Source organism: Pteronotus mesoamericanus, unplaced genomic scaffold (assembly GCF_021234165.1).
Source record: "Pteronotus mesoamericanus isolate MK-2021 breed Mesoamerican mustached bat unplaced genomic scaffold, CSHL_Meso_final contig_468, whole genome shotgun sequence".
Taxonomy (NCBI): Eukaryota; Metazoa; Chordata; class Mammalia; order Chiroptera; family Mormoopidae; genus Pteronotus; species Pteronotus mesoamericanus.
Window position 1 is genome coordinate 761,844 of NW_026555176.1, and position 18,970 is coordinate 780,813.

Sequence of the window (18,970 nt, forward strand, 5' to 3'; positions counted from 1 at the left end):
CTAAACAATGTGCCTCTGAGGGACAGGGACTGTAGCATTCAACTCTTTTCCTTCCTGCCTGCTTTTTAAAACATTCTTTGAGTATCTAACTATGTGTCCACTACATACCCAATGCCTAGCACACTGTTTGGCACATATGAAAGCACTCAGTTTTTATCAAATAAATCAATGAATAAATAACAAAAACCAAAGGCATTTCCAAAGCACAGAAATATCGGTGTACAGTATTTGACTCCTCCATTAAAGCCATTTAAATTCCACCTTACAAATCTGAAGCATGCCCCTGGTGTGCTCTGATGTATCTATGTACAGACCTGTGATGTTATCAGTTTAACACATATGCGATTGCTCAGCATGAATAACCTTGATGAATGCTATATAGAATTTCAACCTCAGACTCCCAGACACAGAAGGCATATTCTGTGACTGGCCAAAATGTCATGAGGTTCTACAGTCTATTCTCCTGTTTCCAAACATGACTGTATCTAATCTATGGTAGAGAATAAGGCTTTCCTAAATCTAAAGAATTCCCACTCAGCAAAACTTACAGGTAGCCTAGGTAAAGTCTTACACATCTAAAGGAAAAGTCAGACTTTGATTTCTCAAGGTAAGTATGGTTTTCATCCCAAGTGGAGCAAATTTCACTGGAGTACCATTACCGACTGACTTAAATCGTTTGCTAGATGACATAAAATTGCTGGTAATTACAGTATAAGGAGTAATTTTATGAACTTTTCTTGTACAAAGGCAAGTAAATTTAAGCCTTATTCAGTATTCTGTTAGGGAAATTTTACATTAGATATACCATTTTATTTAAAAAGAGAAACATTAGAAGAATACATCTTCAGAAGTAGGGGGTAGAAAAACTTGCTATTTACCAGTTAATTGGAATCATACCAAAGAGGTCTCTCTTGCTGCTCCTTGATACAACTAAATTTCCTGAGTTTAAGTAATTTTAGAGAGACCCTCACACAAAACAGCCTGTATACATCTAACCTATGATCTAGACAGCTCTCTCAAAATATTTTTTTTAAATAATGTTTCATGATCCTGCAAACACTGGTGTCCGTGGGATGCCAGATGTAAGACATTTCACCTGAAACCTTGTGTAAACTAACCCAAACCATTTGCTTTAGACACTTCCCTTGACACCAGGAGAGAGCTTGGGTCCTGGGTTTGCATTTGCTTGATGAACTAGCTGCCCTCAAAAACGGAAACATATGTGGGCATGATGAAGGAAAGGATTTGGAAGTTGAGCGAAGAAAGTCTTTCGTTCTTTTTTAATCCTGTGTGTTTTTCCTTCACCTAAGCAATACATATGTTAATTTTTGGTGACTTTTTATTTTCAAAAGTATAAAATTGAGTGCTTTTGGTATTATTTTCCAGGACAAAAACCTGACTTTAGAATCCATAATTTCATGGATTCTATAAAACAATTTTATGACAATTTTTAAAGAAAAATAAAGTGAAGGTTCACATACACACTCACTGAAAAAGGAAAAGAAAGAGGAATTATCATCATCATCATCATCAACATCATCATCATTAAATAGGGCTTGAAGGAACTTACCTCTATACATCACAAAGGAAGAATTATTTGGTTTATAGCTGATGGGACCAGAATGAAACTGAGATATGAGATGGCTAACAGCAGAAATAAATTAGAATTTCTTGCTCTAATTTCATCTTTCACACAAACCCCTCAGCTCTGGATTTGTGCTTTTTAACGTTATTTACCTAATGCATAGGAACACACTTTATTTCAAGTTCATGTAAAAGCAGATGCCCTTACTTTAGACTGAACAAAGAGGAAATGCACTCTTCGTAAGAGTCTGCATCCAACCTAGTTTGGATGGTCTTGCATACTTATACAAACTGCCTGCTTTCAGGTTAATCCTAAAATAGAAAGAAATATCTTTCCATAGGTGAATATTTTGAAGATTATAAAACTTTAAAAACAACCTGTTTCACATTTCAAAACTCTTCCCTTCTAATGCCAACAAAAGACCACCAAAAAATAATTTTAGAAAATTTTTCAATCTGCTTCCTGATATTTGCCACCAGGGGAAAAAAAAAAAAACCTCAACAAGAAAACTAGTTCTCCAGTTTTTGTTAATTAGTTTTTAAATGTTTGGAGAATATGGATTCAGCATGTTGTAGAATTGTGCTACAGACTGTACTAACAGATGCTGGCAATGCTTGTGTTTAGAGATAGAAAAATACAATATGAAATCAGGAATATTTATTATAAATATTTTATATTGCTTCAAGTTGGCTGTAACTGATATAGAGCTGAATAAAACCATGAAATTGAAAGAAGATTCTATCATACTAAGAAAGTGGACATTTTAAAAGAAAATGAATGTTTGAGCTTTGACAAAATTAAAGTTTTTAAAAACAAATAAAAATGACTATTGCTCAAAAAAAATTCTGATGGGGGGGTAGTCTTGACATTTTATTTAGAGTTTAGATCTACAAAGTCCTAGCTTGATCTCCCACAACTTAAATGTCTGAAATTAGTCAGGAGCAAAATTTAAAGGACACTTGCGTGTGCGTGTGTGTATGTGTGTGTGTGTGTGTGTGTTTAAATACTCCCTTTGGTTCCAGCTTTTTTTCTTCGATAATTTATCCAATTTTTCTACCTTTGTACACATGAACCAAGTGTCCATCAAATCAGGCACCAAAAAGCAAGCACACAGATACAGTTCATTCACACCGAGCTTCCACAGCAAGTATTGACATTTTTATTAATTTTAACTTTCCTTTTCAGAAAAAAACAAAACAAAGTCACTTGAGTTAGATCAGCAACCATTAAACGAAAAAGAAATAAATAATAGGTTAAAAATAGAGTGACTGTGTTAAAATGAAGGAAGAAAGTACTGCTCATAACCAAACTCTGTCATCGTAAAAAAGAAGTATTTCCACACTTGAAATCTGATTCTAACAGAAAGCTTCTCCTTAACATTCGAAACAAACAATTCCAACTCAAATCCACATTTTCAAAGAAGCCTTTAGCTTTCTGTGTCTGATTTCTTGCCACAATTTCTTTACCTCATAAGGTAAAAGCCACTTCGCGTTCACTATTTTTCTCCCAAACATTCCCACTGAAGCCCCTCGTAAATTTCAGTATAATCTTAGAATTGCCTCTGTGGGTTTAAAAATGACATAGTTCAGATATTACCCTCTAGATTGAAAGATTAAAAAATTTTGCCCAAGTTCAAGGGAAATGAAGGCGCGTGGGCTCACTCGTCAGTTGCAATTTTCAGCCCTCGCCGCCTAGAACGTTCTCCAGGGGCGCGGGCACCAGCCACAGGGCTTATCCAGCGGGCGGAAGGGGCGCCCCCCGCCCCCCGCCCTTCTGCCCGTCTATCTGTGGGACTCTTTGGACAAGTACGTTTGCAGACGAATTTGCTCCTTACACAGCAAAACTGGTCCACTTTTGCTCGCATCCATCCTCGGAAGATAGATCTTTCACGTAATTATCATAGGACCAAGCAACTCAGCTGGTATTTAAATAGTGAATGGGGCGGGGATCAGGGAGGAATTGGTCTCGCGTGAAACACTCCTGATGTAAAAGTAAATGCAGAACCCGTAACCCGAGGGACAGAAAGATACATTCACGCCCCGCTCACAGGCGAGAAGGTAGAAAGCGAAGTGCCGGGGTGTCGGGACCAGCAATCGCGATATTGAGGCTGCGGTCGCTGTCGAGCGGAACCGGACCACAAACCAAAGACAGAAGCCTTTTTCGGAGTCAAGAGCTGCTCCCGATTTCAAAGTAAATTAAACAAACCAACAAACTCTTTGGGGGGCGGAGGGGGACGGGGAGGGTGTGGGGGAGGGGGGCCCTGCGGCCGGCGGCCAAACGAGCCCAGCCTGCCGCTGCCCGCGAGTCGGCGGGGCCGGCAGCTCCGCGGGGCCCGCGGCTTGGGCGCCCACCGCGGACCCGGACACGCAGCCGCCGCCCAGCGCCGCTCCCCGCCCGCCCGCCCCCTCCCCCGCCGCTTCCTCTCGCTCTCCCAGCCCCTTCCCCCACGTGTGGATGACGTCAAAATTCCGCGAAAAAGCCGCGTGGTGGCTCCCCGAGCGGAGGCGCGATTCCGCCGCCCAGAGGCCCCCTCCCGGGGCGCCTGAGGGAGGGCAAGGGACCGGGAAGGCCCAGTCCTTTCCCTCCCCGGAGGCAGGGCCCCGCCGACGCCGCGAGCCAGACGCCCCCCGCCCCAGATCGTACTGGGAAATTAACTTTTCTAAAGCTAATGCATTTCCAGAGCTATTTTCGGCCGCGTGAGGCGTGTCCTACATCTGAATCAGACAGGAAGAGGGGGAAGTTCGGGTCTTTTTACTTTTTATTTTTTTTCCAAGGGAGGGAAGAAAGATGCTAGGTGGGCGAACAGACGGCAGGCGCAATTCTTCCCAACCCACGCCTATCGCATCTGCCGCCCCAGGCACGCAGCCCCGGTCCGAGCGGCAGCGCGCCCAAGGGCGCAGGCCCGGCGGGCTGTGCCCCCCACTGGATCCCACGTGCCCCGGGGACGTGGCGGGCGGGGGGCGGCGGCGAGAGGGCCGCCAGAAGCCCAGGCACACCTGGAATCGCGTAGCCCAGGCTGCGGGGGGACTCCCGACAGCTCCTTCCGATCCACCCAACTTCCCCTGGGCTCTCCAATTGCCGACCTTTCCCTCTTTTCCTTTGGCACATTTTTCCAGTTTGCTCATAGTCCCTCCTTATGTGCCTGCCCCCCCTCCACCCCCCATCCTCTTTCTGTCCTTCCTCCTGTTCCTTCCCGGTATTCCGGGACCCTGGAGCCGGGACCGGTCTACATCGCCACGCACTTTTATGTAACCGTCGGGTGTTCGATTTTGGTTGCCTGACCATCGATCCGTCAAAGGAGAAACACAGACACAGTTCTACTTTTCGGGGTACGTAGGGGAGCGCGACGGCCCCCATTTCTGAGCCTGAACTCACCCCCCTCCCCCATCTTGGCCTGAGAGGCCGGACGCGGAGGCGGCGGGGCTCGAACTCCCGCAACTCTGAAGCTTGGAGGCGACGGCGGGATCACCTGGCTGGCCGGCATCCGCCAGGTGAGGTTGGGAGTCTATGTGCATAACGTTGCAAGTTCCTGCAGAAATGTGCCCATAAACACCCAACACCGGCTGCACCCTGCACCTACAGGGTTTTGTACACTTTCCAACTGAAACTCCAAAACGCAAAGAGTGGGGAGTCGGCAAGGGAGAGAATAAAAATCTAATAAAACTTGCGTTCACTCAAGTTGATCATTGATCCTACAAAGGACAGGATATTTTTTCCCCTTGAGGGGTGAAAAAGGGATGAGGAAGGACCAACAGTCTTTTTTTCTTCTTTTTCTTCCTTATCCCTCCCCCCCCCCCCCCCGCCGTCATTACCCAGTTTTTTTACTTCAAAGCCACAGCACAGAAGCTTGGTTTTTCTCTAAACGTAAGGCTACCTACACTCAAGGAAAACGCGCACTTTTGCCCAGGAGGCAACGTGCGTTTCCCCCGCGTGCTTGGTGCAGTGCTTTTTACGCAGTAAAATTAAGGTTTTTAGCATGCGGTCGGAGTGGCGACCCACGGGGAATACTCGGTTTTCAGCCCAAGCCTCCCGGAGACATTCCTGCCAGCCTCCGCACCCTCTCGCGCCCCACCCCACGTGCTGGAGGCTGAAACGCGACTAGGGGACAGCTTCGTTGCGAAGTTGATGCTCAGGAGCAGTGCGTCCTAGGAAGGGGAAGTGAATGGGGGAACTTGCAAAGGCGAGCCTGCCACGCGGGAAGCGTCGGAACTCGCGGGTCTCGGAGAATTGAGTCCGCCTGCGCCCCTCCCCTGCGCAGCCACCTCTGCCCCCACCCCGCGCCCCAACGGAATTTTCTCTACAAAGCCAGACGGGGGTAGGGGTGGGGGCGGCGGGAAGGGGCGAGAGGGCCCGAGGCTTGAGGGTTCGCCACCCAGGCTTTCTCCCCAGGGCGGGCGAGGCCCAGAGGGCGACCACCCGCCTCTTCCCCGCCCCCCTCCAGGAGACCCTGGTCTGGGGATGCTCTCCCTGCGGGGAGGTGGAGAGAGGACCGCGCGGGTTAGTTATCACGAGGCTGGAAACTTATGTCCTTGCCTGTCGGGGTAGATTTATACTTTAAAAATACCTCTCTCATGCCCCCACCCCCCAGCAGCTTTCTTTGATCCGTGCAAAGGTGGCTGAGGTTAAGTTTGAGTATTTCCTTTATGGGGGTCTTAAAAGGTAAGTTAATGTATTTACCCGGAGTGGCTCAAAAACTTGAGTCGGGAAGTCCAAGTTGAGTAAAATCAATAGGTGATTGTTAGGGACAGACTCTATTCCGAGGAACACTGTACTCAACCCGAGTGTCATCACTTTTGAGTTTGTCATCGCCGAGTGTTTCATTTTGAGTTTGCAATTTGGGTTTTTCATTGAGCTTTTTTGCTTCCCGAAAGCTAATGGCTTCCAAAGCAATTAGACATTTTCCTCGCCAGCCTCTTCCCTCCCCTTTCTTTCTATACAGTAGATTGGACACTAATTCCCGCGGCTATTGATAAGGTCGGAGGCGCCCGGCTTCTCCCCAGCCTCGCCCGCCTGTCCCCGCTCTCCCTCCGCCCTGCCTTGGCTTCCTTTTGATGTAGCGGGGAACTCGTCCTACTAAAAAAAAAAAAAAAAAAAAAAAAAAAAAGAAAAGAAAAGAAAAGAAAAAAAAAGTAAAAAAAAAGAAAAAGAAAAAAAAAGAAAAGAAAAAAAAGTAATCTGCCCGGTAACAATCAGCGCGCAGTAGCAGGAGCCCCAGAGCCATTGGCTATGCAAATAGAGGGAGGGGAGACGGCGCCCCAAACTCTTACTCACCCTTTTAAAGCGATATCCCCACCCCCCCCACCTCTTCCGCCCCACCCTCTTTTAGGGGCTGGCCCCCGGGCCTGAGTTAATCGCTAGCACCTCTGGTTTATTCACTCCCCGCCTTCTCTATTCCACCACCCCCTCCTTTCAGGGAACCTAGTCAGCGGCTCACCCAGCAGCCCGCCCCTGCCCCCCCCCCGCCCCCGCCGGCACTTGCTCTCCACACCCCAGTTCGGGCCCCCGTTCTCGGTGAAGGAGGCGCTCCGCGAACCTCAGCGTGTCCGGAGCCCCGACCCACGTCATGCTCGCTGCACGTGCCAGCTCGGCCGACACACGGGGGTGCGGGGCTTGCTCCCCTTCCTCCCGAAGGGAAATAACACTGAAAGGCAGGGTGAGGGGTGGCGAGAGGAAGGAGGTGAGGAAACGCCACAATGTCCCTTGTGAAAGCAGCCTTGACCCGAGGATGCCTGTGAGCACGTGTCCTAGCCGACTCCGCGGCCAGCGTCTCCACCGCGGTCCGGCTCCCGGGGAGAAAGCCCGGTTGGCAGGCGAAGCCTGAACCCAAGGGGTCATGGAGGATGCAGACGAGGGACTGGGGGTGGAAGTCGGGGGCCTCAGAGAAAAGGAGCGGGTGGTGTTTGCGCAGGGAGAGGGGGAGCCAAACCTAATCCCTCCCTCGCCACCCCTCCCCTCCCCCTCCCGGGCTATTTCCTAGAAAGCTGTATCAGTGTGGCCACGCTCTGCGCAGACACCTCGGGCGGCTTGTCAGCAGATGCAGGGGCGAGGAAGCGGGTTTTTCCTGCGTGGCCACTGGCCGCGGAGGAACCGCTGACAGCCCTGCCCCCGGCCTGCGGCAGCTCTGGGTGCCTCGCCGGGTCTCCCAATGGCGCCCGTGGCGCCCCCGAGAACTGGACGGTTTCTGCCCGCCCAGGGACACATTCTACCACGTCGGAGAAGCCGCCTCCTCCCTCCTATCACCCTCCCCTTCCTCGCCGCACACTCCGTGTGTGGGGCGGGGGGGGGGGGTTGCTGGGAGGACATTTTCTGGCCCCTTTAACTGGGCTTTTGAAACAGCTTCGACATAGTCAGAAACATAAATTTCAGGACATAACCTTTATCTCTGGGTATGCGAGGTTGCAATTTTCTAAAATCGCACTCCTTATTTTTCACTTAAGAGATCTATTTCTAAATTGAGTCCACCCCATCTTCAAGTAAAATACCCGTCATTCCTGGATCTGCCATACAGGAGCAGGGGTAAAAGGGTGCGTTTTGAAGAAGCCAATGTTGGAGGGTCGCATTTTGGTATGATGCATCTCCACACGGTGCGAAATTAAAGGGAATAAATAGGAATCGGTGTTTTTTGTGGGTTTCCCTATCCGGGGCCCCTGGCATGCGGGGCTGGATGGAGGGAGAGGGCCTCGGAGAGCTAAGGAGAGGGATGGGGGTGGGGAGCGGGGGACCGCGTTTGAAGTTAGGTCGGGCCAGCTGCTGTTCTCCTTAATAACAAGAGGGGAAAAGAGGGAGGGAGGGAGAGATTGAAAGGAGGAGGGGAGGGACATGGGAGGAGGGAAGGGGAGGAGGAACCAGAGAGGGGAGCGCAGCTAGAGGGAGGAGAACTGCCCAGCCAGTTTGCGTCACTGCCTCTCAGAGCAGAAGAGGAGAGCGAGCTGGGGAGAGCCAGACTATTTGGAGGGGAGGGCAGGCAGAGTCGGCAGACCCCGCGGCTCTCCTCTCCCACCGCCCGTCCCTTTCCTCACTGCTCCCCTCTCTGCCCTTAACTTTGCCCCCAAAACCCCCATTAGCCAAAGGAAGGAGGTAAGGGGAACCCTTTCCCCTCCCCCCTCCAAAAAACTTTTCCAGTCCGAAGAAAGCAGGGGACCGAGTGGGCACCCGCCGGCCATGGAGCTGCTGTGCTGCGAGATGGACAGGGTCCGCAGGGCCGTGCCCGACGGCAACCTGCTCCACGATGACCGCGTTTTGCAGAACTTGCTCACCATCGAGGAGCGCTACCTTCCCCAGTGCTCCTACTTCAAATGCGTGCAGAAGGACATCCAGCCCTACATGCGCAGGATGGTGGCCACCTGGATGCTGGAGGTAGGTCTGCAGACAGACGCTCTGTCTGTTCCCACCCGCATTCTCGCTCCCGCCCCCACGTAGGGACCCTACAACTGGGAGAGTAAGAGCCACCGCGCCCGCCTCCCTTTTCCTGTGTGCAAGGTTACCCCGCGCCCTTTGGCGAGACGCGTGGCTTTACTTCGGCTCCTTGCAGGGCGCAAGATTAACTGGGGGAGGGGGAGGGGAGGAAGGAGGAAAATCTGGGAGAAACGAGGCTGTCCCGGGGCGGGGGCGGGGGAGCATCCCGCGCGCGTGTGCCTGCATGTGGCCGCTTCTTCCTCCCACCCCCATTCCGACCTGTCCTTTGCGGAGCTTTGGCTGCTTTCGGTGCGGTAAAGAAGGGAGTAGGACCGTGAAATCGGGACCCAGAAAAAATAAAAAAGCGGCCCCCCTCAAGGCCAGAGCAAATTCGTCCTAGCCTCAGGTCCCCGCATGTGGTCTCGACTCCGCGCTGGCACTGAAGGGGGGAGGGGGAGGGAGTAGGGCGAAGGAGAGGAACGGGGAATTTAGGGGCCCCGGAAGTCACATTGAAGGAAACGTGTGTTTTAGGGGAACCCAAAAGAAGCAATTCTTTACCCTTGCTCCAGATCTTTGCCGAGAGTAAGCCGCGTGCCCACGTATACACAGCTCTGGACCTGCCGTGTTTTCGCCATGTTGCTTTGCAAAACTCTGGTTGGAAAGGCGAGAAAGCATCGCCGTTGCCCCCCCACCCCTCACCCCCCGCACCCCGTTATCGCGGCCACGCCGCTCCTCCTCGCGCCCTCTCCCCCAACCCCCACTTCACGGTGGCTACTTACAGTTTGGCTTTCCAGTTCCCTTGGTGCGCAGATTTGGGTGGGGTAGGAAGGGGCGGAGGAGGTGTGTGCAGGGGGGATATCGGGGCGCCCCTACAGGAGAGCTCGGGGTCGCCAGCCTGTCCGCAGCAGCTCGCGGGTCCTCATCCCCCCGCAGCTCGCCACCGAGGCCCCCAGTTCCTGCCCTTGTGGGCCGCAGCCGGACACTCCCGCCGCGCCTCTCGCCCCTTCAAGTTTCCCCTCGGGATCCAAAGCCCCAGGGGTCAAGAAACAGACCTTTCCGGCACCCGAAACCTCCGTTCTGAGAAGCCTGGGTCCTCTTGGGGGTTTTCACGCCAAAAGGGCTTTTCTAGGATATTTCCTCGATTTTTAATTATTTTTTGAAACCGTCCCCCCCTCGCTCCGACTGCGGCCGCCGCAGCCGCGGCGCTCTTCCTCCTCTGCGCCCTCCCCCTCCCTTCCCACCGCTCCCCACCCAGCCCCCAGATAGCGGCGCCTGGACCCCGGGGACCCCCCGGGACATTTTTTCCAATTGTCGGGAATGATAGAGCAGGGTCTGGGGGTCCGGACGGGACCAAGAAGAAGACCCCCGGAGCCTCCAGAATATTTTTATTGATTTTTTGAAAAGATGACGAAATCCAAAAAAGAGAGTGAGTGAGTTAGAGTGAGCGAAGAAGTGAGGAGCCAAAGGGAGCGGCGGCGTGGAGCTGCGGGCGCCCGCCGCGCATGGCTTTGCCTCTCTGTCTCGAATCTTTAATTCACCTTTTTCTTTCTTTTCTTTTTTAGGCTTCTGGGGATACCCCAGCACGGATGGGCTATTTAGATTTACCCCAGTTTCCTCATCTTTATTCTTATCACATAGCCTACTCCCCTCCCCCATCCACAAGAAATTATTTTTTGCAATTTCTATACATTGTGCTTTTTCACTTTTTTCTCTTTTCTTGATATTATTTTCTCCCCCATCCCTCCCTCTCTTTCCCACATTGTAGGTCTGCGAGGAACAGAAGTGTGAGGAGGAGGTCTTCCCTTTGGCCATGAATTACCTGGACCGCTTCTTGGCTGGGGTTCCGACTCCTAAGACCCACCTTCAGCTCCTGGGTGCTGTCTGCATGTTCCTGGCCTCCAAGCTCAAAGAGACCATCCCCCTGACAGCAGAAAAGTTATGCATTTACACCGACAACTCCATCAAGCCTCAGGAACTGCTGGTAACCACTGTCCCCTTTCTCCCTCCTCTCTCCTCGCCTCTTATGCTTCTACCCACAGTTCTCCAAACAAATTTAGGATGAAGAATAATTACCCACCGCTGGAATGTTTACACTTATGGGAGATATTTCTCTTAATAAGAGATTCTGTGTGTGTGTGTGTGTGTGTGTGTGTGTGTTCCCACTATGTGGGGGACACTGTGCTAAATACCAAGGCTGCATCCACAAGTAAGATCCTCAGGGAGATTTCTACTGGTGAGATTCATTTGCAGTTTGTGTGTGTGTGTGTGTGTGTGTGTGTGTGTGTGTGTCTTGTGTAGGGGAGGCATGGAACACCATGATAATATTTTAATAAAATTCCAAATTTTCAATTACTATATTTTCAATACAAGAAAATAGTTTGACTTCTCACATGAGGGAATGTGTTCACATCATAGCAGTGTATTGTGTTGTGTCCCCTAAGAACTTGGAGTTCAAAGGTAGAGCCTTATATAAGTAGCTATAAAGTCTCAAAATACCTGCACATAGTAGCTGTTCACTAAATATCAGCTCACTGACTTTTGGGCAGCCAAAATGTGGCCCTCATTGGAGGAACCTGAGACATGAGTTCCTTCCTCCAGTGGGGCTGTGACCTGTACCACCACAGGGGTCCTGTCTTGACTCATTTTTTGCCAGCATGCCTTTCCCCCCACCCAATCTAATTCTTTTTCCCTACAGCTTCACACTTAAGACATCCATGTTGCAGCAGTGGAATGGTAAAGCGACCCACCTTCAGTGGTCTGCACACCTTTTTCTACACTGCTTAGAAAAAGGGCCCCCTCCTAACTCCTTCCCCCTCCCTGCTGGCAAGGCCTGCACAAAGTCCACAGAGCTGACTGTCTGCTAGCACTGAGGTCTTTGTGAGAGGCCTTCCTTCCTGGGGCTGTGCTGCCATCTAGTGGCAGACATGTGCAAGGGTGGGGGAGGAATTGCCGAGAATGTAGAGGGGCCTGAATGACTTCACCTTTGAACCGCTGCCAGATTTCAGCTGCTTCTGGTTTGGTCCGAGAGGCCCAGAAAGGTGCTTTCTTCTGGGAGATCTGCTTCCTTTAATAATGGTACAAGATGAGTGGTTTATACTCACATCCTCCAGTGAGAAAGGAAGGGCTGAAATTTCAAGACATCTCAGAAGACACGGGTTGTATGGTAATCTACCAGGTATTTTGCCTCACCCCAACACTCTACATAGCCAAAGCAGACTTTAAAGTGTGTGAAGAAAATTGTTAAAATTGGCATCCAGTTTGTTTTTCTCTTGGAAGACAGAAAACAAATCCTCCATGTGGTTCATTTCTTCCCACGTGACGGTGGACTGAGTTGTTCTTTAGGAGAGCCAAATATTTCCAGGACCAGCCAGGCTAATTTATATTGCTCCAAACAAATATGCTTTTTCATCCCCTGTTTCTTCATCCCAGAAGTTGGGGTCTTGAGCAGTCCTCGTATTGTACAGCTGAAAGAGCTGAGCCCGAGGAAAGGAAACAGCCCAGACTCACAGTCAGTCGCTGGTGCTGAGGAACAGGCCTGAGGCTCTGGCCACTGGCCTAGCAAAGGGAAGAGAATCGGTTTTCTTGGGGGATGGAGGAGGCAAAGTTCACAGCAAACTGGGTCCTCCGCCTGTCGTGCTTCTGAAGATGATCAATTGATAGGCCCATTTTCCCTTCAGTTACACATTTTTAAGGTGTTCTTTTTGGCTTGTTTCCCTTTGGACACAATTCTCCAGAAGTGTCTCCATAAAGGAGAAAAGCAAGGCGTTTTACTAGGTAGGCTACTGGCAAAAGGCCCCCGACAGACAGGGTTGTGTTGTTCCCCCTCCGCATTTGCACTAAGAGACTCGATAACGCAGGACAAGCACCTTCACCTTACCCTGAGTCATCTCCAGGTGCACAATGGGGTTGCTAATGACCAACCTTGTCCTTCAGTCACAGTGGCAAAGGCCTTTGAAACATTTAGGTGAAAGGGTGCTCCGTGGCTGAGGATCATTGCCCCAAGATTTCTGTATTATGTGTCGAGGGGAAAGCTTTAACAGCAGAGAGAAAAATGGCACTTCTTTGGCACCAACTACAAGCAAGCTAATTGGTTGCCAAGGATTTGGGCCAAGGAACCTTATTTCGAGCTTTATCTGTGTGCATCATTTTTCCATGAGGATTAAAAAGACTTAATCCAGTGATGGAGACATATACAATAAATTACTCCCGAAGGACCACAGCGACCTTGGCAGCATCTTATTGCAGGTTCAACTTGCTGGGCGGGCGGGCAACAGTGCATGGGAGTCAGGGTTGGGTGGGGGTGGGGCCGCTGGAGAGGAAAAGAAATAGAAGAAAGTAGAATCTTGGCAGCCGCTACCTGGGCTCTCATTATTTTCAGTGGAGCCTGACATTTGAAGCATAAGAAAAGCCATCAGCAACTTCAAAGCTTTAGGGGCACTTTGACAAGTGGGCGGCCTTGCAATCTAGCAGTGTCCTAATGAGCATCATTAAAACTGTCTGGATCCCAACCCTCCAGTTGCCGCAACACCAGGTCAGCCAGTGAGTTTCATACTCTTCTTTCTTCCCCACCAGGAGTGGGAGCTGGTGGTGCTGGGGAAATTGAAGTGGAACCTGGCGGCGGTTACTCCTCATGACTTCATCGAGCCCATCTTGCGCCGGCTGCCCCAGCCCAGTGAGAAGCTGCCTCTGATCCGCAAGCACGCGCAGACCTTCATTGCTCTGTGTGCCACTGGTAGGAGCAGGCTGGGGAAGGGGTGGCCTGAAGAGTCCTGTTAGCCCTTTGCGGGGGCGGGGGGGGGGGGGGAGTGTTGGGGAGGGTGTGGTCAAGGGGAGGCCCACTGGGCTTGGGGATCAGTAGAGGGCGGTGGTCCTGCATAGTCTATATAGAGTCCAAGGTTTCATTCTCGGGCTGTTTTTTCTTCATGTGAGCTGGCATACTTTCATTCTCTCCTAAACTCATAAATGGTTTATGAGGACAGGTGTGGTAAGGAAAAAAAAAGTGCTTGTTAAAATATTCTTTATGATGTCTAAAGTGCTCTTTGAAGATTATATATACTGTTCTCTGCTTGTGTTTAAATCTTTAATCTTTTGAGGAAAAGGATGGCTTGGAGATAAGCCCAAGAGGAAATTTGGGGGTGGGGGCAAATTCAGGTGAAAGGAACACTGTCAAGATAAATACATTGCCTACCCTGATAAGTGGTAAGGGAGGCCAAAGGAATTCTCTCGACTACAGGGCATTTGTTGCCTCCTGGCTGTTCCCTCTGCTGGGAGGGGGCGTGAACCTGGTTGGCTTTCAGCAAGGACTCCTGTCTGAGCGCTGGGTGTTGATGCCTCCAGGCTGGGACCCCCCCTGCTGTTTTGACTTCAATATAGCAATGGCAACTGGCTTTTTCATGTGAAAACCTTTCCACCCACCACGTGGAGTCCACAGTTGATACATTGTTCTTATTGGCTCATTTACTTTGCATTTTCCTAATAAACTAAAAGCAGTATGGTTTGATACTGTCTCAGACTTGACTTTGGCCAGTTTCTGCCATTTTCCTTTTGGTAGTGGCCATGGGAGGGAACCTGGGACCTTACTCGTCCAGGGGAGAGATGTCAGGAATTAATACTTTCACAGGCAGAAATCTTAGGTAAAGATCTGACAGATATTTTGCCAGGAGGGGCGTTCAGCTCAAGTTTGTCAAGAGTAGTATGAATTGCATAGGTGAAGATACCAGGGGGGTTAACTTTTTCAATACATTGTTACATATTATTCCTGAGTGTGTACATTTGGTCTTATAATTGCAATAGTGTATGTGCTTGGTGCTCACAGTCAAAAGGTCAGTCTTTGCTACTTACCATCCGATGACCTTGGACAGGCTGTTTAATCCCTCCGAACCTCAACTTCTTCATGCTAGTAGATTGACGATTCTACAGCCTTCTCAGAGTGCTTAGGAAAATGAAAATCAGAAGATATGCAAGAAGTACTTTGTAAACCAAGGAACGTGTAGGGCAATGTGCTGAGGTACTAATTGTAAAAACTCCAGCATCTCCAATGTTCACTGTTCCAACTGAGATGGATGTGATTATTTTTCCAGCTGCCCTCATCCAATTCCAGTGGGAATTCTGTGCTCTGTCTTCGCTGGCTTTAACAGAGGATTCCATGCCACCCACGTTTGATTCCAGGGCGCAGGATTCCTTTCACTGGCTTTCTTTGGCCCTTCCTTTCCAGGTCCAGACCAGGCCTCGCACGCTTGTGTGTGTGTGTGCGCGCGCGCCCCCCTTTGTGGGAGAGTCAGCTTCCCTTCCTGCAGCCGTGGGGACCATTTTCAGAGCCTCCCTGGTTTCTTGTGGCTTTTAGACAGTAGCCATTCTTTTGCTTCCTCTCTTCTACTGTCTGGCCTAGGCCCTAGAGGTCAGTTCTCATTGACTTGTCATTTTGACTCCCAGGCCCGGTTGTTCCTTTCCTCTCCAGTGTCATGATTCACTGTGGGGCGGGGGAGGGGTCAACCAGTCCTTTTTTTCTTTGGCCCTAGGACAGCTGACCCTGACCCTCAGTTCCCCCATTGCCCAGCTGTTGATAGCCAGAGCTCTGCTTTGACCTTGTCTCTTGACTGACAGATCTTTTGGGTTCTGTCTACCCATCCCATTTTCCTCTCTCCTCTCTGAGCCCTGACTGGGATAGGGTTGGTGGGTGGAATAATGCAGGCATGGGCAGCTGCCCAGATTTTGTAAAGGCCCATTCTCTAAAATTGGGGATCCCATCCCCCACTCCTGGCCTTCTAACCCAGATCTTTGGGGTGACTGCCAACTTTGGGGCCAGAGTAGGGAGCCTGGGATTCAGGGACTGAGGATAGAGGTCTGAGGGGAGGCAGAGGAAGTTGTGAAGATTGCCTTTCAAGAGCCTTGAGCTGGCTTTGGGGGGGGGGGGACAGATAGGAGACAGAACACCTCTCACCAAGTGAAAAACCATGGGCCAAGTATTAAGCCCCAGGTATGGAGTGGTCAGAGCAGAGGGAGGTTCTCAGAAGTATCCAGGGTCTAGAAAGCGTGTTCCTATCTCTTCCCCGATCTGTCTTCAGGTTGGTATGAATAAGTGAGTCACATGGAATCCCCACTGTGTGGAGGTTTACCCAGTCAGAGGGACAGTATCAAATCCAAGGGCTGCTTTTCTTGGAGGAAACATCCTCTAGTTAGATGAGATTCCACATTCTGGGGTCAGAGTGTGATGAATGGGGCAGTGCCTAGGACCGCCTGGTAAGTAGCAGACACGAGGTCACTGAGAACCACAGGTAGGTGATACCAAGCCTCTCCGGCCTGTTGCTTATACATCACATCTCTTTCCCCCCAACCCTGGGACTTCTGTCATGGAGCTGAAGAGGCACCTGCTTCTCCTGGAGGCCCATGGGGGTCTGGAGGAGATGGCAGCCTCACTCGGGGTGCGTGGCTCGTTTATGGGCAAAGCTGGTTGTGAAAGAGCTGGCAGTGGTTGTGCAGTGTGTGGAGAGCGTATGTGTGTGTGAAAGGGGAAGAGAGAGCCGAGCCTGAGAGCACGGAGGGCGGGGGGGCCCTCGGAAAGGGTAGCCGAAAGCCAGCCTTCCTTTTTGGGGCCAAAGGGTGAGGTGGTGGCAAGACAGAGAGGTGCCCTCCTTCCCTTCCCTCCTCAGCCCCGCATGCCTTCTGGAGGAGAGATCGCCTCAAGCTGCCTGGTAGTTTCCTCTGAGCTGTCCTGGGCAGTGGAGGCAGAGGGGTGAGGCCAAGGCCTTCGTAGCTACTAGCTTCTGGTGTTCCGTTTCCTACGGCTTTGATTCTGGGGAAGCAGAACTGGGCCTCCACATCCCCCTGCTTGTAGCTTTCATGGTAGAGCCCCCAGGTCTGTGAACAAGAAAAGTTTGCACTCCCACGTTGGGAGATTTCTCTCTCTCTTTAAATATCCTTCCTGAAGGACATGTTTATTGATTTTAGAGAGAGGGGAAGGTAGAGACAGCGAGAGAAACATCAGCGTGAGAGAATAACAACCATCACTTGCTTCCCGCACGTGCCCCAGCTGAGGATCCAGCCTGCAGACTTTCTGGCATATAGGACAGTGCTCCCACCAACTGTGTCACCTGGCTGGGGCGGAAGATACCCTTAGGCTTGAAATCATGCTCAACAGATGATTCCAGTTAGTTTAGAAGAGTCAATGGCATTGAGTTAGAAGTTGGTGTTGGGGTGAGGGAGGAGATGCTTAACCTCTGTACCCATGATACCCCACATCTCCTCAAGATGTGCCACTAGGCTGTTTGTGCCACACCCAGGAGAGCCCCTCCCCAGGTTCCCGCCTCAAGGTCCCCGCCCCCATGACCGTGATAACAATGTGCCCTCCCGGCCCTCCTGATTTTACCAAAAGGTGTGATGTGACTTTCCATCATCAGGTACAATTACAGCGAGACAGTGGAGGCCCAGGGAGTGTTGGTGACTTGGCCTCTGATCCAGAAAGAGAGGTTTGCCTTCCTGGTTTCCAGGAAGGGAGAATTGAAACCACCTTTCCAGCTGTGAGTCTCTCGCTGTCTCCGCAGCTGAAAGGCCATGGGGCTGAGGGGAAGTGGCCAGTGGAACTGGGGAGAACCCAGAGTCTCGGTTCTGTGAGTGCTCCCAGTGGGGGCAGGCGGTGTGATGTGGGCTATCTCACTTTCCATCCGGCTATCAGATGAATGACTGAGCAGGCTGCTTGCCATTCTCCAGCCTCTCCCTCCCCTCTTCCTCTCACCAAGGCCTTCGAGTTACATTGGCATTAGCTCGTTAAATTGGCATTAGCTTGTCATGGCAGCCCTGCCCCACAAGGACAGGGTGTGCTGAACCTATTCTGGGGATGGCAGGTGAGGTGTGTGCTCATTCGTGGGCCAGTGGGCACCCTAGGTTCTGGCCTTTTAAACTTCCACCTGACTGCAGGTTGGAGGAGGGGGAGGAAACGCAAATGCCTGAATGGGTTGATCCTAACCCTTCAGCCTCTCGCCCTCTAGTGGTGAGCAAAAGCAAAGCAGTCGTTCTTGTACTTCAAGGAGTTGGCTACCAGAGCCAAAACGGTCTGCGCTAAATTTACCCATAAGGCCATGGAATCCATGGTTTTAAACCTGTTTAGCTCATAACTCTTTCTTTAGTGAAATCTTACCAGGAAGTACAAATGCCATGCTGACAAATAGGAGCACATCTCACTGCATTTTCCCAGAGGAAGGATCCCAGTGGGCCCGAGGAGGTCCTGTGGTATCCTTGGGTGGTTAGAGAGCTTGTGTGGGTCGCTCAGCTTGCTGGTGCTGCGGCTGGGACTAGCACACATCTCTTTGACCCTTGAGCCAGGGCTCTTTTTGGGATTTTCTTCCACTTCTGATAGGAAAGAGGACCCTGTATTCCCTAGTGGGATGTGGGAGATGACCTTGAGGAGTATTTGCCTTCTGGTAAGTTATAAAGAGCACTGGATCCAGAGTCCAAAAGTCTTGATCTTTACCCCAGACTCAGCATTAGACATTATACAAGTCACCTAACCTCTCAAGATTTCACTGATGCACTGGTATCAATGGAGGAAATGTTTCAAAATAGATGAGTTTTATATTGTTATTAATACTTCACTATCCCGACCACGTGGACGACCAAGCAGACGGCAGCAGAGCCGCCCGTGTTCACTGCAGAGCTGGGCTCCCCTCGGGTGAGCCCCGGCCCCCACCGCCCCACCAGGAGGAGGGAGGCTGTGCCAGAGGTGAGAGGCTTCTAGCGTGTGGGCCTTACTCTTTGGCTTTGGATGAACCACACCTCAATGAACATGGACGGTACTGGGAGGAGAGCTGCCACCTTTTGTCTTTCACTTGTTGTAAGCTTGTGGCCTCTTTCTGTTTCCCAGTGGGGCCTCAGTTCTTCCACTCCTAACAAGCCTGCAGGCAGGAGTCTTTTGGGACTTGATGAGGTCATTTCTGGGATTCCTCCACGAGCGATAGCGATAGATTCCCCAGGCAGCGCAGGGCCTCATGCTTCCCC

At 50.8% G+C, this 18,970-nt stretch overlaps 1 protein-coding gene across 1 annotated transcript in view; it reads left to right on the forward strand.

Moving 5' to 3' along the window:
• The first annotated feature begins 8,484 nt into the window (after positions 1–8,484).
• The window catches only part of CCND2 (cyclin D2), a 28,792-nt gene continuing 18,306 nt past the window's right edge, over positions 8,485–18,970 (forward strand). Inside the window, exons 1-3 of the mRNA XM_054577953.1 lie at positions 8,485–8,941; positions 10,746–10,961; positions 13,553–13,712. Of these exons, the coding sequence (XP_054433928.1) occupies positions 8,747–8,941; positions 10,746–10,961; positions 13,553–13,712 (571 nt within the window). The 5' untranslated portion in view covers positions 8,485–8,746. The remainder of the gene's footprint in view (positions 8,942–10,745; positions 10,962–13,552; positions 13,713–18,970) is intronic.